At 39.4% G+C, this 21,037-nt stretch overlaps 6 protein-coding genes across 10 annotated transcripts in view; 3 read left to right on the plus strand and 3 right to left on the minus strand.

The window, feature by feature from the left end:
* Window positions 1–21,037, plus strand: part of LOC128256682 (aminopeptidase N) — a 153,679-nt gene that overhangs the window by 5,202 nt on the left and 127,440 nt on the right.
* LOC128256684 (lamin-B receptor) lies at window positions 3,641–7,697 on the minus strand. Of its 3 annotated transcripts, none has more exons than XM_052987206.1 (3): window positions 7,544–7,697; window positions 6,856–7,213; window positions 3,641–5,857 (listed from the first exon to the last, which is right to left on the minus strand). In XM_052987206.1, the coding sequence occupies exons 2-3, from the start codon at window positions 7,189–7,191 to the stop codon at window positions 4,052–4,054; spliced, it is 2,142 nt and encodes a 713-aa protein (XP_052843166.1). In that variant the 5' UTR covers window positions 7,192–7,213; window positions 7,544–7,697; the 3' UTR covers window positions 3,641–4,051. The 3 variants fall into 3 exon arrangements, with proteins under 3 accessions (XP_052843166.1, XP_052843168.1, XP_052843167.1); XM_052987208.1 differs by lacking the exon at window positions 7,544–7,697 and adding an exon at window positions 7,314–7,455; XM_052987207.1 differs by lacking the exon at window positions 7,544–7,697 and adding an exon at window positions 7,299–7,426.
* LOC128256700 (transport and Golgi organization protein 11) lies at window positions 8,345–12,681 on the plus strand. 2 transcript variants are annotated; one of them, XM_052987226.1, is made up of 3 exons: window positions 8,345–8,493; window positions 8,649–9,282; window positions 11,780–12,681. In XM_052987226.1, the coding sequence occupies exons 2-3, from the start codon at window positions 8,725–8,727 to the stop codon at window positions 12,053–12,055; spliced, it is 834 nt and encodes a 277-aa protein (XP_052843186.1). In that variant the 5' UTR covers window positions 8,345–8,493; window positions 8,649–8,724; the 3' UTR covers window positions 12,056–12,681. The 2 variants fall into 2 exon arrangements, with proteins under 2 accessions (XP_052843186.1, XP_052843187.1); XM_052987227.1 differs by lacking the exons at window positions 8,345–8,493; window positions 8,649–9,282 and adding an exon at window positions 11,591–11,715.
* LOC128256702 (MIT domain-containing protein 1) lies at window positions 10,183–11,339 on the minus strand. Its single transcript, XM_052987229.1, is given in 2 exon segments — window positions 10,183–10,932; window positions 10,934–11,339. Coding segments are annotated over 2 exon segments (822 nt in total). The 5' UTR covers window positions 11,132–11,339; the 3' UTR covers window positions 10,183–10,308.
* LOC128256714 (high mobility group protein D) lies at window positions 12,731–16,131 on the minus strand. 2 transcript variants are annotated; one of them, XM_052987245.1, is made up of 3 exons: window positions 15,980–16,131; window positions 13,826–14,036; window positions 12,731–13,756 (listed from the first exon to the last, which is right to left on the minus strand). In XM_052987245.1, the coding sequence occupies exons 2-3, from the start codon at window positions 13,973–13,975 to the stop codon at window positions 13,568–13,570; spliced, it is 339 nt and encodes a 112-aa protein (XP_052843205.1). In that variant the 5' UTR covers window positions 13,976–14,036; window positions 15,980–16,131; the 3' UTR covers window positions 12,731–13,567. The 2 variants fall into 2 exon arrangements, with proteins under 2 accessions (XP_052843205.1, XP_052843206.1); XM_052987246.1 differs by lacking the exon at window positions 15,980–16,131 and adding an exon at window positions 15,178–15,202.
* LOC128256699 (uncharacterized) lies at window positions 17,967–20,124 on the plus strand. Its single transcript, XM_052987225.1, has 2 exons — window positions 17,967–18,748; window positions 19,281–20,124. The coding sequence occupies exons 1-2, from the start codon at window positions 18,404–18,406 to the stop codon at window positions 19,818–19,820; spliced, it is 885 nt and encodes a 294-aa protein (XP_052843185.1). The 5' UTR covers window positions 17,967–18,403; the 3' UTR covers window positions 19,821–20,124.

A 21,037-nucleotide genomic window follows, 5' to 3' on the forward strand; every position in this document is an offset into this window, starting at 1 on the left:
ATACATTTTAACAACATTATACGACAATTGCAATATTTAATTAAGTAAAAGTAAGAGCACTTCGATCGCTGTCACTGTCGTAGGGTGAATTGATTTAAATTGCTGCAAAAAGTTATTTTCAATTTTTAACCAATTACTAGTAGCCATCAATCAATCACGATTTTTGCCCGAAGTCAGCACTTACAATGCACTACATAAACAACGGCTGACACACATAAATAACCCCATTACAAACCTAATTACAATCAATAACAATTTTATTGCTCGACCAACGACAAAAGCGAAAATGTCAGAACTGAAATTGTGGCAGCGATATCGATCTTACTTGTTGACATGGGGCAATTACAAACCAACAAAATGCAGTGCACTGCAGGCTGCTGCCAAGAAAATGTATAGAAGGCTAGATAATTGAATGAAAAAGGGGGGTTACACCCACGCAAAGCAAACACCACCAGCAAACTGGTTGACAAACTAACTGCAGAGACTGTAAACGCCCACTGCCAAGTAAGTTGTACTATTAAAATAAAGAAAACCACATAGAGAGACGCCTCTACAGGAGCACTTCCTTTTCTTGACCCAGCCAAAGTGTTACCTGATCTTAAAGTGGCTTGTCAAGTGGCTGGGTGTTGCCCACACTTTGCTCTGTAATTAATTATTTGATAAAAGTACAAGCATTAAGTCAATTAAAACTAAATTTATGCCAAACGTTATCTGATGCTGACAAAAGGCGTGATTTATACTACATATATGCAAGCACGAGTATGTTGGTTTATTCTGCGGTAAAGTTTTTCTTTCCATTACTTTTCCCATTTTGTTTGGCTGAGCTTCGAAACGAACTTAGGTTCATTTTTGTAGCTTACAGGGAAACTTTATAGAAAATAAACAACAACAAAGTCCATTAATAAATATAATACCCTTGTTTTAAATTTCTTAAATTTAATGTGTTTTTTCTATGTTGTCTCTTAATTTTCGATATTTATAGGTCCCTTGCTTTAAAAAAAAATACACTTGCTTCTTCTAAAATGATTAAAAACGTCTTTGTGTTTAGATACATTTTACAGGTATAGAAATCTACTTTTCTTTAACATAGAAATAGTTTTCTAATTCTATTAAATAAAGAAAAATGCCTAGGGCCTAGTCTCTCAGTTTTAAAGCTATCTGCATAAAACTTTCCCAAAACGAGCCGGATCGTACGCCATAGCTCCCTAGGGAACAATCGGAAAAATAAACGAAACAAATTATTACTTTTCTCTTTCTTGTTTTTTTGTTTTAATTCTTCGAGTTACTTTTATAGAATTACAATTTAAATTTAATTCAAAACTGACGACTATATAATATAACTCCCATGGGAACAATCGGAATATTAAAATAAATATAAATTTAAAAAAATTTAACTTTTATTTTTTGAATTTTTATTTTATTATTTTGGACATTGTAATAATTTGATAGTTCAGCTTTACGCTTTTTAATTTTATTCAATCATCAAAGCCTCAAAATTTTCAAACTTATATGTATATAAATCGAAATTTTAATGTTTTCAAGAATATTAAATTTTTGCAATAGCTGCAAGGGTATATAAACATCGGCTTGCCGAAGTTTGCTTCTTCTCATGTTAGTAATTATTTTAAATCATAAAACGCAGGTGCAAAGTTAATCGGTTTTATTTTTCTGGTAAAGACAACAGCAAAAATGCTGCAAATTTGCCATTCAATGAATTTTAAAATAGGCACTTATTTAACAATTTAATTTAAGTCCAAAATAATGTGTTGAGTAGGCCTGAATAATGTATACGACAAAGTCATGAATGTATGTAAATTCACCAATTACTATTGTATAATGTGTTAATATATAAATGTTGAATTGTAACAATGATTACTGATAATTTAAATTCAATCAATGCAAAACGTTTAAGAAGTTTAAGTTTCTGTTGCACCCAAACCAATCATTTCGGCTAATTGGCAAGGCTATTAATATAGCTTTCTTTTATGTGTTTCATCATTAAATTTATTGAAAAAATTAGTCAAATTCATTCTTTATTATTGCTTCCAACTACAATGCAAGCATTTAATTCGCATTCTTGGATAAATCATTTATGCATTTTTACATAAAAGAAAAAAAACACCGAGCCATCAATCAAAACGGCGAAGCAACTGCCAGGATCCGCCAATTTAAACGCTCATTAAAGGAGAGCGAAGGAAGAAATTTCGTGGGTGGGGCTTGGAAAATGTCCAAAATGGGAACTGCGACAAGCGCACAATTTGCTAATGTTGACGCCATTATTGTATAATTTTCGTTAAGTGGGCGGGGCAGTCGGCGGCGGTCGGTCATTTGTATACCAAACCGCAAATGTCGACGCTGTGGTTTTTCTAGCCGTTTTCCATGATTTTTTTACCAGCCATTTGCTTTCTTTTTTGACAGTTTCCGCGTCATTTTTCTGTGGCATTTTACATAGAGAAATATTTTTTAACGATGTTTTTTTTAATATTCTCTTAAATTTAATTAAAAAATTCTTTAAAGTAATCTTTATTATATTAAATGAGCAAATAACTTTTGACAAAATGCCCTCCAGGATAAAACAACAAATTAACTTGGTAATGGAAAAATGTGGCTTAACTTTCATTTAATTTATCAGCAACTCATTTTAAAATTATTTAAAACACAGTAGACTGACTCTAAATAAATCATCAAAAAATCATATTATTTTAAACTCACTTCTAAAATAAGATACAAATCCGTATAATTTACAAAATGAGTAGTTTTCTCTCTGTGCACATTCAGGAGGGTTGTCCTTTTGGAGGTGCAAGCCCAGACTTCGTCATTATTTTGGCATTATGTGTGTGGGGGGAAGAGGGAACGGATGGGGGCTACCAAGTTTTGGTTGCTCACAAACATTCGTAAATGTCATTAACAGTTGTAACGGCTTCGGGGCACGCCCACACCCAGAACTTTATGCGGATCGTCCGGCCAACTGAAAAGGAGGTAGTGCGGGTATTTTTACACAAAATTACTTCTTTTATTCGCTAACTGACATCCATCATCATCATCAGCCGCAGTTTTCTGCAAGCGCCATGATTTATGCCCCCATCATATTTTGTATTTGGATTCAACTTGAAATCAACTTGGGGGTGTGCTTGACCTTAAAGTCCAGTTCTAAGTGAAAATCGATTTGTGGAGCTTATCCTGATTCAAATGACTTGGTTAAATAAGTGTGAGCTATAATGAATTTAGTCAACTTAATTTACTTTAATTACGTTTCTGTTTCTCTAATAAATCAAACAAAAACACTTTCAACATAAAAAATTTCTGATATCAAATTTGGAACGAAAAATAAACATTCGACTTAAAAAATTCACTTTTTTAATATTCCCATTCGGACCATTTAACAAAACCGGGCCCAAGTGATTAAATTTAAAAAAAAATGTTGTATGCAAACAATTCATTTTTGGTATTGGCTCTCATCGTTACTACATGTACTGCCGTCCCGTCCATAGTCGTATTTATTTAAATTAAAATTTAAAAAAAAAAATCATGAGAAAAAATAATGTAAAAAAATATATACTGCATATTTAATTTTAAATTGAATATTTATGTTTAAGAAACAATTAAAACCCGCAAGAAATCTCCCGAATAATAACTCAAATAGTTGTGCGTTTCTTTATAGCATAGAAACTAAGGATTTTTTATTTCATATTTTCGTGTAAAAAGTACTTACTATATGCATATCATATAGATTATAAAATAATGAATATTTAAGGTGTCTAGATCTTAAGCGTTTAAATTCGTACAGCTATATGTGTGGGGAGTCTTTTAAACTAAGCTTATGTGTGTGAAGACTTGTTTTGTTAAATGTTCGTCAGCGAGAGTAAAATCAAATTTTGTACTAAAATCAATGGGGGCGGGGCGGAGGCATATTTTATGATTTAGAACAGTATGGATACGTATTTATATATACAAATTCGAAACATAAAATAAAAACAAACTGAAATCGAAATTAAAATAAAAATAATGGCCACAAAAAAATAAAAAGTCAACTAATGCGTCACTCAAGTCCTTAGTAAATTCTGGGCAGGATGTAGCTGCGCACCTGGGTGCTGTAGCGATGCCATGAGGAGTGATAGCGCGCCTGATTCCTGGCGTTCGCCCGAGTGGCGCGATGTAGCAGCAGCACGACGATCAAACTGAGACCCAAAACAGGAGGCCAAGCAGGACGCAGAGCCATTGGAGCAGCCAGGGCCAGCAGGGCCAGGATGTCGCCCAGGTAATTCGGCTGTCTGACCCATCCCCACATTCCGCTTAGCAGCAGACGGCTTCCCTGATACGTGTGAATCGTCTCGATGTTGGCGAAGATCGGACTCTGCGAGTTCACGCGGTATTTGTACTTGTAGGCGCAGCTGAAACGCTTCACGAGCAATCCCAGAGTTAGCAGAGCAGCCACCCCCAGCGGAGCATACCAGCAGGTGATGGGTACGCGCTGTTCGTAGAAATACTTGGTAACTGCCGTCAGCAGATAAGGAGTGGCCGCGTAGCGCAGGAGCAACAAGCAACCGTACCCTTCGTGTTGCAACTCAAAGGACGAGCTCAAATGGTGCTCGAAAACGATCGCGTCCAGTACGTAGAACAGCAAACAGCTGGCCGAGAGCAGGGTGCCCGCATCGTAGTTCACATTACTCCAGTAGTATTTGGCCACGTAAAGATATCCCTCCTGTTCCAGCTGTGGCTTCTGGGGCCACACGACTGTCTGGTAGATGTAACAGGCGGCATAGAGCAAAGTGCTCACCAGGGACAGGCGGTACTGGAACTGCTTCCAATCCACGCGTCCCAGCCACTTGGGATTCAGTTGTCTGCCCAGCGCGAAATCAACAACAAAACTGCCAGTCCTGCCATAATCATTCGTCAGTGTCTGGCGGAGCACATTGTACTTGGCGGTGTCCACCAGCCAGTAACTCCACGCGGCTGCCACGAAGGCTCCAACGAGTCCAAAAATGCAGAAACGTAGATAGTGTCGCAGTACAAAGGTCACCACTGGATACTTTAGATATTCGGCTATTCCACCAGCGATCAAAAGTGTAAGAGCAACTGCTGGACAGTTAAACTTGTAGGTCTCGCGGGTAAGATGAACCCTTCGACCTGGCAGCAGGGCCACTAGCAGAAACACCACAGCCTGATAGGCGGCAAAGACACCAACCACTCGGGGCTGGAAGACCTGACGCGTTAAATAGTTCACATCCAACAGAATGCCCAGATTGAGGCGCTTAAACTGACAGGCATTCCGGGCCGTACAGCTCCAGGTGAGATAGTACACGGCGGTGGGCAGCAGGAGCAACAGCAGGAAGGCGCCCAGCCAGCCCCCAAATTCTCGGGGAGCCTTCAACTGGCGACACGATGTTTCCGCTGCCGGTGTGCCCGATTTGTGAGTGACATTGAAGCTACGGAACTGGTCCTCCTCCAGGTCGTCCTCCTCCTCCTCCTCGATATCCTCCTCTCCCGTGGAATAGCTGCGCTTCGAGGACTTCTCGTCGTCATATACGGATCGGGACGCACTCCGGCTGTAGCGACTACCTTCCTCGGTGTTTGTCACTGGTGTCCCAGCCAAATTCGATATGGTTTTCGAGACAGATCGGCGAAGTCGCTCGGTGATGCGCTTGCGAATGGAGTCCGTGTCCACCTCCTTATCGCCCTCTGCACGTATCTCGATGCGCTCGGATGTTGTGGTGGTGCTGGTGGTAATGGTGCTGCTGAAGTTGTTGCCACTGTTCACAGAGCTTGTGTTGAAGAATTTATTCGGGGCACCGCTGGATGTGTTGGTGGTTAACGTCATGGGCAGACTGCTGGTCGACTGACGAACGGGAGACGGTATCTGTAAATTAAGAGGTTGGTTAGTCAGGCTTTGATCGGAATCGAAATTAAAAACCCGAAGAACTCGGATTTATTAAAAAATTTATTGATGTTGAAACTTTATCAATGCAAATTAAAAAGGTCGATATGCAAACTATGCAAAATAATTTACTCAAAATTATGATAAAGACAAACATAAATATTATGTTGTCAAAAAAAATCTTGATTGCGACACTATAACTAACGACTTAAAAGAAAAGACAATCAATCCAAAACGTTTTAGCGCGTGAAATGAGCTTTCCAAAAAGGTATAGTATGACCTGATGCGACGAATAAAACAAGAACTACGCGCTTTCAGCGCCAACTAGCGAAAATACCGCAAGACTTTTTTGACAATCAATATATAGGCTTTGATATAAATAAATAAGATAGTGTGTACAGTTTAGGTAGTTAGCTGAACATAAGTGTGTATGAATAATTTAGAAATAAAAGCTACTACTAGACTTCTTGATAGCCATGGTTAAGAACTATAATCAGCAGATATATTCGGGGAGTACAAGTCTATAATCTCCAACCGAAATTCCCTCTTGGTAGCTAATGTGGCCCCTCGAGCCCTTGAGCTGATAAGCAGTACGCCAAAACAGGAAGAAAAATATGTAAAATATCGGTTTGTACAAATTAAGTTAAAAAACTGTAATAACCTATAATCGATTTTGTATATTATAATGGTTAACATGTATACAAATAAAAATACTTTAATAGAATAATGTTATATGTGTGAAAATTTTTTTTGCAGTTTCAAATTAAGTTAAAATGCTGTTTTATGTTACAAAAGGTTCTTCGAAGTATTAACTAAAGATTAATAAAGGTTTACTTTTCCTCAATACACGGCGATATTTGATATTTAATACCACAGAGCTTTCATTGGTGATATCGAAACTAGATGAAAAACTGATGTGTGTCAAAGGATCGAATTGATTTCTTTCTGTGCACGAGAACTGGTTGCGCGGGGAAACTCACCTCGGGAACCTCTCGAATGGGCGTGTGTGCCTTGATGGCGGCCTTGATGGGCAGCGAGGAACCGGCTCCTGATCCCGATCCGGTCAGCGGACCCACCGATGACCTGGGTCGGCTGGACCGGCGGGTACGGGGTCCGAGTTCCGGCGAGGGCGGTGCGGCGACCTTGGTGCGCGATGGGGAGGCACGTGTCCGGGTGGCAGGGCCGGTGGCAGCGGCCGCCGAGATTGATCCCGCCCGCCGGGTCACCGGCAAAAGGCTGGGCTGCGTGGACTGCGGCAAAACTGGACCGCCGGACACTTCGTCCATTCGACGCGGGCGTCTCAGGCGTCGATCCATGGTGTATTCCGAAAAAAACGTGCTGCAAATCGAAAATTACCGGTTATTATCTCTAGTTTCGGCTCAGCCGAGTGCTATATTTTATTTATAGTTTACAAAATACACACAATCTATTAATGTACTTAAGTAATTCTGTAGTTTTCTGCGTTTTTCTCTATGCCTATGTGTTTATTTGTGTTTGCGCGCCGAAAAGAAAAGCGACGTCGCTGCCGCAACTGTACATTCTGCAGGCAGCGACGCTGGCAGAATTTGCACTCGCTCTCTTTCTCTCGCTTGTACTTTTCTTGCACTTTTAAAACTCTGATAAAATTAGTTTTAGCCACTTTTACCACTTTACAAGTCGATTACTTACTACTGATTTAAACTAGTTATAGTTTTTCACTCTCTGGGGCCGATAAAAAGGCGTAAATTCAGCATATATCACTTTATAAAAAAGACGCGCGTCTGGTTGTCGGCGGCTGAGGAAATTTTGTTGTAAAATGAGCGCGGCCCTCTTGCGTTGGTATTTTTTAGTGTTGGATAACGCGCACTTAGCACCTAACAGCACGCGGCGTAAAGTTAACAGTAATGGCTGAGCGGTCCAAGTAACTAAATTTTCATGGTTCATATCAAAAAAATGCTGTTACATAAAAATATAATAAAATTTGCTCAGCACATATTAAGATAAATAAAAAATACTTTTAAAATAGCTCTGGTTTATAATCATAATTATGGAAAAGTAGTTAATTGTATAATTCTAAATACCTTGAATGCTTAAAAATATGTAGTTAACTTAACAGCAAACCAATTTAAAAAAATTAATAATATTAAGTACCATAAGATAATGGCAAAGCATCATGTTTCGGATCGGAAACAAACAATCTGAAAAGTCTGCTATGTTAAAAAAAAAAATAAACAAGAATCCAACACTATTTCTTTACTTGTGAAAAGCAAAAATTTAAAATAAACTATTATGTCTAGGAAGCTAGAATATTTGACCTGAACTCTGTTCATCTTAACAGTAACATATTAATTTAAAAGTAAATCACAAATTAGAAAAATACAAAAACAAATTGTACAGAAATAATTGTTTAATCCAATCAATATTAATAGTTGAGCTCTTATTCTCTACTGTTTATTATAACTTTGGCTAAAAAAGGGCTAGAATGCCATCGCTACCGAGTAGCAGAACAGTGCCTGTCACGTTTGGGATTTTTTAGCACTATTCTGGCCCGAAGCTCTTCACACACATAACAAAAGGCAAGAGAAAAATTGTAAATTATTACGGATTTCCCGGACATTTTCCTGTCAGTCGAGAGCAATGTAAGTAGAAAGCATTTGATAAACACTAACCGCACCACACACACACACATACAAAGCGAATGAAAATGTTGCGCTGACAAAATTCTGGTTATTAATTTGTTATGAAAACGTCTCTCTCACGGCCGCCTCCTTGAAAAAATTGCAAATCAACGAAGAGACCAAAAGTAACGCTGCGGAATAGCCAATAAAATATATATTGGATCAGATCTAAGGAATCCCCAGGACATCGCCATGGTGACCCCGCAATCGCCGACGCCCATGTTCAATGGATTGGACGACGATCTCTACAATGAGGCCAAGTTCGCCCACGAAATCAACGACAAGATGCGGGTTCCCAAACGGATTAAGGCCACTGGCGAGTATTCCGACGAGGATCTGCTGCTGTCCAACCAGAACGGAATGATCAGCTCCTGGAACTACCACGACAAGATTGACATGAATGTGCCGGACCGAATTGTGGTCCTGGGCCACAATCAGCACCTGGAGACGCGCTCAGCGCCCCGGGAAATCCAGCTGGAGAACTCCATTCTGCCCAAGAATCCCTCGGTGGGGCTGGTGCGCGTCCAGACGCCACCGCGCGTCATCACCCTCACCGATCACCACTTTCCCTCGGCCTCCGAGGAGAGCTCGCCCATCCGGGCCAATGGGCAGCACCTATATGGCCACGATCTCGACGACGACGCCGACGACGATGAGGGCCATTCGGCCACGCAGTACGTGCGCGCCAATGGAGCCGCCCGCATGGGATTTCACGCCAATGACACCCACTCCGTGGAATCGGACTCTCAGGTGAGCAAAAATACGACGAACAACTTATCGGCAGGCACTTGGTATGCCACTTACAATGGTTAGAAAGCTAATTCCACTTGGTTATATTTTCATTTTTCGTAAATACATATAAAAGAAATGTTTTTTACCATTAATTTTTTTTTTGCTATTTTCAATTACCAAAAAGCTTCGAATATTAATAGAAAACTTGGCGTTTAAATTTAATTGAAATCGAATATAAATAGTACCCACTTCATGAAATGCGTCTGGTAGGTGAGATATTATGCAGCGGAATTACAGACACGCGAGTTACAATGACGGGTAGAAATTTAGAACCTCTTTTGAATAATATATGATTTTATACTTGTTTAAAAAATTTAAATTTGAAAGTTTTTAATAATAAATACATTTTATGTTATTAATATAAAGTATTTTTTTGTTTACTATATTAAAGGCTTTTTTCTCGTCATTATTATAAGCTAAAATTAGGATTTAAAATGTAAAATTGTAGGCATTTTCACAGATTAAAATATCACTTTACCTTACCGCCATTACCGTCCATTAAAATCATGCAAATACCAGATTCTTCCTTACCACATATATTTTAAATCGGAAATATTTTTTAATAATAAGTATATTTTATGTTATTAATTTAAAGTATTTTTTTGTTAACCTTATTGAAGGCTTTTTTCTCGTATAATCTAAATATAAGATTTAAACCGTAAAATTGTAGACATTTTCACAGATTAAAACCTCATTTTTATCTTACCGCGCAGAGGATAAAACGGGAACTAGTTTTTGGGTCCATTAAAATAATACAAACCGTACCAGATTCTTTCGTACTATACTTACTACCACAGCTATACAAACAAGTCATGACGAAATGCAATAACCGTGAGTGGTAATAGGTAGCGATCAGTCTTCGGTTGCCGCCCATTCAGTCGGCTAAGAGATTAACGAACTGCTGCTTTTATTGATGTGTAGTAATGCTCAGATAAGACTGACCTAATTTCAACAGGCCGTGGGTAAATCTCGCTCTCAGCCTTGCTAATCGCTGGAGTAGGCATGTGGCTCCGGTCGATCCTCCCTTGCGGCCTGGTAATCGCCCTCCTCCGAGTCCCTTAAACGCTTGGCAAATGCCCGACACTTCCAGATGTCCACCTCGGTGGCCAGGCACTTGCGGAAATCGAAATCGCAGAGGCCCAGACTGTAAGAACCCTCCACGGGCTCAAAGTAGTGGAGGCCTCTGCCAACCTTGATAACCACTCCCGAGCTGAGCACAATCTTGCGATCCTGCAGGCTGTCGTCCATCTGGAAGTTCATCTGGATGTTGCCACCGGCCAGGTCGTTCTTTATTTGCTGTAGCACTTGCAGCTGATTCGTGGGCGCCACCGCATCGGGTTGTGTGGTCAAGCGAATGTACTTCAGATAGCGACAGTTCTTGACCAGCACCTCAATGAAGTTGATCAGATTCCTAAAGTGAGGTGGCTCCGTGAGATGAGGCTCGTTGAGATGGGCCTCCCGGACGCCATCGTCCAGATACGGGCCAAACAACCGCTGGTAGCTCCTGCCCCTGGCACCCCGCTCGATGGTGATGTGGTCCAACATTCGGCTGGTGTGCAAGTGACCCTTCACCTGCTCCCTCAGCTGTTTGGCCCGCGCCTCGTACATTCCTCAAGTATTTCCCACACAGCTGGCGGCGACTCGGCTCTGCTTCGGCCATTTGGGACATCTCGGAGATGCTCTCCTCGTAGAGCAGGATTGCCTCCATGATGTGACCCGTCTGCTCGCACTTCAAGGCATTGATAATCGGCTCCAGCTTTGGCAGTTCGCCATCATTCACGTCGGCAAAGTTTGGGCTGGTTGTCATTGCTAGGACCCAAAAAAAAAATGTTGACTATACATAAATTTTGATTTTGGGGGATTTTATTTTAATTCTATTTGTTTGCACGGAAAACTGATCTGACAACAGACATTTTTCAAGGAAAAGAAAATTGTTCTTTGTTTTACACCTGATTGATACCCATACAGCTAACAGCTAACAATTTTCTAAAACTAAGATTCATTTTATTTGTTGTTGAAATCGTCCTATAAAAATATTAAACAAATATTGCATTGTTTAAATTCGATACAGGTCTGTTTCCTTTAAACCATTTCAAAAATGCAAATTTTTTTTATTTTTGCCAGATTTTTTTTTTAAATTACAAATTTGTAAATTTTGAAATCTACGCTTTTTGACCTACTGAACATATCTAACATTCCTCATTTTATAGCTTTATACTCAAATAAATGTTTCTAGAAACTAAACTATTGTTACATGAATTTTTAAACCATTGGGTATGTAAATGTCAATCGGAATCTTACAAATATTTAGGGGAAGTCTGTTTAAATGGGAAGATATTTGTTTACAAAATCTGCCATTTCCCCCATATTTCCTTACCAAACACTGAGATGGTAAAACCCGAATAAACCTGGCCTTTGATGAGTCACTAATCCACAAACTCTTCTCGTCTTCTAGTTGACCACGGGCAGTGCCAGCAAGCGGTCGCAGTTGAACCAGCAGCACAACAACCTGGATGCCTCGATGCTGGCGCTACGCGAGGGCACGCCCATGGGCGAACTGACGCCCCACGAGGAGATCCTGTATCTGAGGCGCCAGCTGGCCAAGCTAAATCGCCGGGTGCTGAACATCGAGATCAACAACGAGCAGCGCACGCAGCGCGAGAAGATCGTCTACTGTCTGGGCCTCGCCTACTTCGTCCTCAAGACAATATTCTGGCTGAATCGCAATTAGATGGACTAGTTTGGTTGGCTGATGGTTGGCGATCTTCGGTGGGTGCTAAGACAACCGCCTCCCTGTGGACACCCTTTTGGAACAGCTTCTTTCGTTTCTTGACTTATTTGTTTCTTTTGTGGAAGGGCTCTGAGAGAGACTTTGTTTTTTGTTTGCCATAACTTCGTAGTCTAAGCTCGATAATAAATAAGCGCAACACCGTTCTGTTTTGTACACCGTGGAAAACCAAAAGCAAAGGCCCCCATACTTAATTTGTAAGATCTGGCACCATTTAAGGAGCGTGTATCTAAATTTAAGCTTTAATCTCTACGTGTTTCACCTGAGCAACCCCCAACGCAAATATGAATCATCAAACCATTGCATTGAAAAGATATTGTTTAAAGGGTTGTTTCCGTTGTAGATCTGTTAACATTTGATAATCCCAAAGTGAAGACAAGAACTCTAATGGTATTTGTATGCGATATCCCATACGATAAATAGTTAAATATACATAATAGTACATTAAATCCCACAGAAATCATTGCATTGATTTTTGCATAACTAACGGAAACAAAAGAAATCATTTTAGGGTAGCATGAATCAACTATTGAATTCATATTTAAAATAAAACGTTTAAAGTACCAAAACCAATCCAAGTCTTGTTATTCCTCTTCCAGCAAATAAAAAAAGGCTCGATTTTCAACGCATTTAAAAAATGTATTTATTTTATTTGTTGGTTTCTCATTAAATTATACGTATAGTTATCAATTAAAACTACCGATTAAATGCAATTACATCTGCTTCTGTCTCATCTACCTTCGGATTTCCTCTTCTGCTATACATCTTTAGCTAACAAGACGTTAAACTTTATGTTTAATGCAAAATGACGAAAAGACCTGAGCGATATTTCGTTTGTTTCATTTGCGGTGTTTTGTTTGTTTTGTTTCTCGTGTATTTTGTATGTGAAGATTGTTCTTCCCTTTCTCCAGCCCGATCATAACATTTACAGATCTGAATCGAATCGATTTCATCCAACTACCGAGAGAACAACTAGCCATTTTTGTATCTTTTTTTATTTTTAATGGAATTATGTTATCGTTTACTTTACAAAATTTATATGCAAGATATATTTTCTCTTCAACTTCTCAAACGTAACGCTTTTTTTAACGAAACGCCCCAGAAACGAAAAAAAAAAATACCTTAACGAACATCCTCTTTTCCGACTTCCTTTCCTGTTGGCTGTCCCTCTTTGTTTATGCGTATTATAAAAGAAACGACTATTATAAACTTAAATTCATATTTATAAATACAATTTTGCTTATTTTCGCGTATTTTTGTTCTTCTCTCTTGTGCAACATCAACAGATCTTGTTTGTTGGTGTAGTTAATAAAATGACCCGTTGGACTTTCTATGATATTGAGGGGGTTTGTGGATGTGGATGTTGATGCTGGATGTGGTGTTGCCACCAGTGTTTTTGTGTTCTTGTGTGTGACTTGGTGATGATGGATAATCGAGGATTGGATGATGAGCAGTCTACTCGCTCTCATCATCATCGTCCTCGTCGGACTCATCCTTCTTGCTCTTCTTGGACGCCTTTTTCACTGGTTTCGCGCGCTTTTTAGCTCCACCGTTGGCAGCACCACCGCCGCCGCCATTGGCCTCGAACTCCTTGACAGCCCGATCGTAGTCGTCCTTGGCCTTGGCAGCCTTGGCCTCCCACTCCTAAACAACATGGAAAAACCAGAAAGTAAGTAGGAGTTTTTGGGTTTATAGATTGCCAGTATTACTTACCGACTTGTCCTTCATTGCCCGCCATAATTCGCCACCACGCTTGGCCACCTCGGTGACCTTGATGCCGGGATTCTCACGTTTGATCGACTCGCGGGCACTGTTGAGCCACAGCATGTAGGCGGAGAGTGGGCGTTTTGGTTTATCGGCCATTTTAGTTTGTTTTTGTTGATACTATTTAACAAGTGTTACAGCTAGGTATTTATTCTTCGAGCTGCAAGTAAAAATAAAGAAAATTATTAGGGGTTTAGGTAAATATTTTTTTCTAAGAATCATGTGAACAACGAAGACCATTTTAAAAAAGTCAGACTATTTATTTAGTGCTTATGATTTCAACTTTGCACTTTATTAAAACTATTTCATAATATCTAAAACCTGGGAGTACTTCACTTCGTCAAATATAATTACTTGCAAATAAAAAAAGACATTTTACAACGAAAGCCTAAACTTCTTTCAAACATTTTATTAAGTTGTTTATGGGGTTTAGGTGTACCGTTTTTTTCTTTAAATATAGATTTATTAACTAGTAACCTATAACTCCTCTGTAGTACTGTACTCCTCAGCCAAAACTTTAATTCAAAATGTTATGGGCAGCACATTTTCTTTTTAGCAGCGCGCCATGTTCCTGTACCAAAGCAAGGCAAACGCAACAGCAGCAGCAGTAGACCGGGATGGCAAGCCACCACCGAGCAAAGCAATGGCGGCACAAGCGAGATGGATATACTACTACTGCTGCTGCTGCTGAAGCACTCTGTTAACGCAAAAAACTGAAAAAATGCGCGCGCGCGCGCTCTTTCTCTCGCGCCTCTTGCTTCTTCTATCTGCTTGAACGCGCGCCACTTAATAATTAATATGAAATTAATTGGCGTTCTATGAAGAAATATGTATGAACCTTGTACCTGCAACTATTTAGCGGGCCTATAGGGCATGCTATTTGGCTAACAGAGGCACTAATGTCGAGGGCGAGTGTGAAACACAGCGAAATGGCAACACACTTTTTCTGTATGCGATGACTTGACTGCCTTATATTGGTACAGACTGCGGCGCGCTCTCAAAAGGCAGGAAAAAACGTGAAAAATGCTAAGCAAAAGGCAGTTACAGGTTTAGGTTTTAAATAAAACACTTATTTTGTTGTTTGAATACAAATATTTTTAGAGTTTCTGTTACATTAGGTATGTAACGTGTTTAATCCGAATTGACCATGTTATGTCTCTCTTTAAACTTGCTCTCTTTAATACAACTTCAAAACGAACTATTTGTTGCAATAAGCAGTCAGTGTATCACTTTATATGTCTTGTATTAATTCACAAATATGTTTTTTAGCCAGTTTATATTTTTGCCCTGCGTTCACCAACCTTTGTCGTTTAATTTTCAAAGAAGAGTGAACGAGGCAGCGTCGACTGCCAAAAAAGAAGGCGCCGCTCTCCACGTACTTCGCTGCCTCTGCCGCAGTCGTCGTTGGCAGAGGTGCGCAAAAATGAAGGCGGCAGATGTTTGCGAGAGCGGGAGAGTTGCGTGGCTTTGCGGTTATCATTGTTTTCGAGTTTTTAGTTGGTTTCCCTATTTCAAAACTTTATTAAATCCAGGTTTTAGTAATACCACCATTTTCTAATACCTAACGAAGAAACAAACAAATTAAATATTACAAAAATAGCTAAAAGCAAGCTGTACTCCCGCTACCAGAGAGTGAGAGAGCACAATCGTCACTCTCCCTCTCTCGCCGAACCGGCGAATTAAAAGAGAAACGCTAAATGTCGGGTAAAAACAAATGCACAAAAACGCATCTTATAGGAAATAGTTAAGCAAAGAAATGCGCGCGATTTTTTGGTGTTTAATGAGTAATTTCAGTAAACTTCGAGTTTTGGGCAAAAAAAATTTTAAATTGCAAAGGCGGCGGCCATTTTGAGGCGAGGCAAACCAGCGAGCGAAGAAAAGTCAAAGCCAAAATGGCAACGCTTTCTCTGCTCTTCGGTTTTGCTGTGGGGTACAGACACGCTACTGCTTGATTTTTCACTGCTAAAATTCACGCAATTAACTGCGTTTCGAGTAGACTTCACTCTTCACACAACTGTTCACTGAATAAGTATTTTTATGTATTTAATACTTTATAATATTTTGCACAATGTGTTAAAAACAGGAACTTGGAGAGGAACCAACCTTGCTCGTATGTTGCTCGAAAAGAACTGTACGGAACAACGCGTTTGTCGGCAGAACGAAAGCGAGTAGGTAGCAGCAAACGCCGACAGGCGACGACGTCGGCAGCGCTGCTTTGGTATGGAGAGCCTTTCTCCCGCTCTCGCTCTCCTTCTCTCTCTTTTTGCGATGGCGAGCAAAACGGAAAACGATAAATGGCATGTAAAAACAAATAAAACGCTAAGCAGGGAAAATGCGTTTGGTACGATAATAGACCAACTAGATGAAAAAGCAAATTGTAGGCGAAATTTTCTTTGATTTCTGTGAGACAGCAACAATTTTGCAGTATCCAATTTTCTTCTAGCTACGCATACTAGCAAGGAAACCAAAGAGAAACTCTCTCAATGAAACAGCTAGGGTACACATACCACAAAAAGAACGAGGGTCGCTTTTTAAAAATGGCGCCAAAATTTATATGCGGCGAACGCCATATAAATTTGCGAGAACAACAAAACATGATCTTTAATTAAGATAACGTTACCACATAAGGTTTTAAAAATTCATTTTTTTTTACTTACCCTTGAACTGAGATTGTTGTAACTTGATTAATTCTTACTTAACTTAATTAAGATAACGCTACCACATAAGGTTTTAAAATTTTTTTTTATTATTTTTTTTTAGTTAGATTTCAGATCTCTTGCAACTTAAATACTTCAAGCTTTTTGTTATTAAATTTTTTACTTCTAAACTATTTTTCTTTTGTTCAATATAGTAGGAGTATCTCTCTTCTTTGCTTGACGAACTTTTCACCTGTGCTATGATATCTATACAAATGTTTGAAATGAACGAAGGGCAAAGGAAGTATTGTTTGCCTTGGCAAATGAAAAAAGTTAAGTTTTAATATTAATTTTAAATATACTTTTTTAACTGACCATAAAATAAATAAATAAATATTTAAATCAATTTCCCACAATTGTACATATGTTTGTATGTGTTGTTATTCGTTTTGTGATACATACAATTGTTTTTTTAATATATAAATTGTATTTATGTTATAGAGTTCGTTAGAGAAATCCCAATAGGTAAAACACCGCTTAACCGTTACATTTTGCACAGATTTTGGCGGCAGATGCTGCCAGGCAATTTCCCACAATCAAATTGTAAATGCCCAAAACGGGAACAGAGGGCATGATCCTAGATGGTCGCTGCAGTTTTTCCTCCAGGGGGCACAAGGGATAACGATGTCACGCGCTGTTGCAAGTTCACAATAGCCAAGGATAAGACACGCCGAAGGGAGGGTCGAGCAAAAGGGAAGACAAACAGGCATATGATGATGGAGCCTACCTAGGGTAGAAACTGCATTCCGGTGCATAAAGAAAAAATGAAAAAATGAAGGGGAAAACTGTTTCGGAGTTTATAAAGGGAAATATCATTACACAGCTCTCGAGCTAAATTATGACTGTTAATTAACAGCTGCTGTTAATGTTCGATTTATGTTCGATCTCTCTTCAATTCTTCCGCCTCAAGTTCTGAAAAGAGAGGCATACATTTTTTGTTTATGGTATGATAACAAAACCAAACTTCAGCTTTATTTTGTTCAGGGGCGTCTGCATGTTTTCATCGGGTAGGCTGTAAAGATATTTAGTTATTAGTAAAATATAAAGAATTACCGGGATCTCGTCTAAAAAAGTTTTAGCACAGTATTGCGGCTAGAAAATATTTCCAGGAAGTCAAAATATTTTTGTGACTGATTTTCCTTTCTCAAAATCTTTCGGGAGGCTGCTCCCCTTTGCAGACGCCCTTGTCTTTGGGCACCTCCCACAACTGACGGACCTGCGCTGCGCTCATTCTCTTTCCCTCTCTTTCAATAGTTCTCTCAAGCAGGGCCGAAAAAGTAACAAAGCACAACGTCAGCAAATTTTTCTGTCGGTTTTTCTCTGAAAAATCGTTGTTTACATGCGTTGTTTCGGGGCTTTGGGTTTTAAAATCTTGTCTGCAGAGTAGTTAAGTTAAGAATGTTTTTGTTGGTCTATGTTTAATTTAAGGGACAATAAATGCGTGGTTTAAACACTTATTGTCGGTTTATAGCTTTTAAAATTCTTCTACACCAGTCGGTTGAAAGCGATTTTTTAACAACGGTTATTTCTGCTTTGTCTCTGACTTGAAAGCAATTTTGCAAACACATAAGCCCATACGAACAGCATCAAATAAGCGAGATAGAAAGAGAGAGGGGCTGGGAAATGTGGGCGAGCAAAGCAAAACAGCAGAAAGCAGAAAAGCAGAAACGCCATTCGGGAAGCAGCATTTGTTCGGAGAGGTTATCGTTCGTGCTTTTTGCCGTTTCTGCTTTCTGCAGTTTTTTTTCTTTTTCACGAGGGGCTTATATTTGGAGCGGTTTTTTTGAAAATAGGAAGCCCTCTTAAAAGAGATCGTGTTTCTAAGCAGGGCATGAGCATGACGTCACCAGCCTCGGTTGCACTCCCATACCGATTTTCCGATGATCGTACTGTCAAATTCGTGGAGCTTTACGGCCGTGAGCCATGCCTCTGGAACAAGCGGCCCTACTTACGGCGAGCTCGGAACGCCGCCTATCGGCGAATTCAGGCGGGAATTAATGCCGATATTGAACCGTATGAAACATGTCTGACCATCCAGGGAGTCAAGATGAAGATCAAGAACCTACGCACTGGGTACCACCAGGAGCTAAAAAAGATCCGAAGCATTTCAGGATATCAACCAAAGACGCCTTGGTTTGCTCCACTGCACGGATTTCTGGCTGAATTCTTAGACACGGTAAGATTTCTTGTAACTTTCTATCTAATCTATTAGCTTCTTCGTCTTCACAAGTGCACATATGTATATCTAGTTTTTTTTTTATATTTTTTTTAATAATCAAGATCGGCAGCTTCACGATTCTAGGATTTTAACGATTTTGTTTCATTTATTTTCCCGATTGTTCCTATGGGAGCTATGTATATCTTGTAGTCCTCCGATCCGGCTCGTTCCGACTTATGTACTTCCTGCAATGGAAAAGTTTCATGCAGATAGCTTTAAAACTGAGTGACTAGTTTGCGTGGAAACGGACGGACAGAAGGACAGAAGGTCATGGCTAGATCGACTCTCCTAGAAATGCTGATCAAGACTATATATACTGTATAGGGTCGGAAATGTCTCCTTCACTGCGTTGCAAACTTCTGACTGAAATTATAATACCCTCTGCAAGGGTGTGAAAATGTTTATTAAAAAACTTTTAAATTATGTACAATGCATTTGATCTCCTGGTAAAGTTTTTGGTTTTGGTTTCTTCTCTGTAATCCTTTCCCAGAATGACTTCGGTACCAGGAGCACTCCTCATCTTAAACGCCTACAGATTCGCCTCACTAGACTAAAGCCCATTAAGATCCAGACCGAGATCAAACCGGATCCAGATGAAATATCTGTTCCAGAGATGCCATCGGTTTCTACACCTGCTTCCTTGTTCACCGTTCTTCCAGCACCCATGCCCATGGATACCCCACAAACTCCGCCTCCGTCACTGGCCAAGATCGTTGAGATCAATTCGGCCCCACTTCCAGCCCCAGTTCAGATGCCACTTCCATTATCGACAGCGTGCTCCCTTTCTGAAAAAAGCGAGGTTTTGGCAATGGGAGTGGGATCGGCACCTGTTAGAGGAACTGGAGTTGGATTAGGAGTTGGGTTGCGGGGCGAAGACGAATTCACCTTCTTTGGGCTAAGTGTAGCTGCCCAAATTCGAAACATGCCTTTAGCCAATGCAATGGTAATACAATCTAAAATCCAGTATATGATCTCCATGGAGCGCCGTAAGATTAATGGTCACCCTAACGATGTGGATATGTTTAACTAAAAACCAGTTGAAAAAGACAGACCCAAGTTATTTTATGTTGAAATCTAAATATTGTCTGAGCAAGAGCCATACATGTCTTTTCTAATTTTGAAGAAATACTTTTTGACAGACTTTCTATAATAACGTCTTGCACTGAACGAAACCATATCTGTGAATACGATTCTAGTTATTTGATTGAATAATTTGAAAGAACTTCCTTAATTTAAGTTATTTTAACATTCTCTCTTGGCGAAAATATTTTAGCCAACATTTTGTAAAAAATCCTTATCCAAAATAAAAGTTAAAAAAAATTGTTTGAATGAAGAGAAAATTGTGCTTAACTTAACACGGGTATATTATTTCGATACAAAAATGTTTACTTTCACTTTGTCAAGAACTCAAAGATTAAATTTTAAGTTATCTGGTACCACAGGTAAGGACTCACAGAAGGAATTTTTTTAGAACTTACAAAAACTATAGTTGTTCAGTTAATATAATAAAAAAATTGTTTTGAACGTTTTTACATATAAATTTAAAATAACTTTTTCAAAAAAGGACAAGGTTTTACATACTTTTGTACTTCGTAAAATCGAAATATTGATCATCATATCAAAATATCTTTCTGTTTATAAACAAGATTTTCATCCTAAAAATGTATTTGGCTTATTGTCCTTACTGGTTTCAGTTTGCGAGAGTTCACTGTGCCGCCGGAAGAAAGCAGAGAAGCAGAAACGGGAGAAAGTAAAAGCAAACTGTACTGTACCGCAAAAAGCAAAGAAGAGAGCGAAATAACCTCAGCCTCTGCCTCTGCCGAAGTCGGCAGAGACGCTCTCTTAATGTTTGAAGGTGTAAAATACACGCATGTAGACTGCGTGTAAATATGACATAATGTAATGCGGTTTGTATGATTCCTAAAAAAAAAATGCTCTGCTAACGATAACCATGGTTTAACTGAGGACATATATTTTTTATGCCGATTTTGGCATTTTTATCTGGCATGACGCATACATACACACACTCGCTGTGTTTGCTCAATAAATTCTCAAGAAGAGAGAAAGCCGAGACTCTGAAACCGGACGACAAGCAACAACAAAACGCACGGCTATTGTTGTTTTTTGGTTATTATCTTTGCCAGTTTATTCGCAACATTTGAACACCCTACCCAAAATCGGAAGCGGTTCCAGCAGCGACTTCACAGGCGACCTTCGAGTGGGCAACCGGTAAGATCGATGGCATCA

The sequence above is a fragment of the Drosophila gunungcola genome (genome assembly GCF_025200985.1).
Source record: "Drosophila gunungcola strain Sukarami chromosome 2R unlocalized genomic scaffold, Dgunungcola_SK_2 000027F, whole genome shotgun sequence".
Classification (NCBI taxonomy): Eukaryota; Metazoa; Arthropoda; class Insecta; order Diptera; family Drosophilidae; genus Drosophila; species Drosophila gunungcola.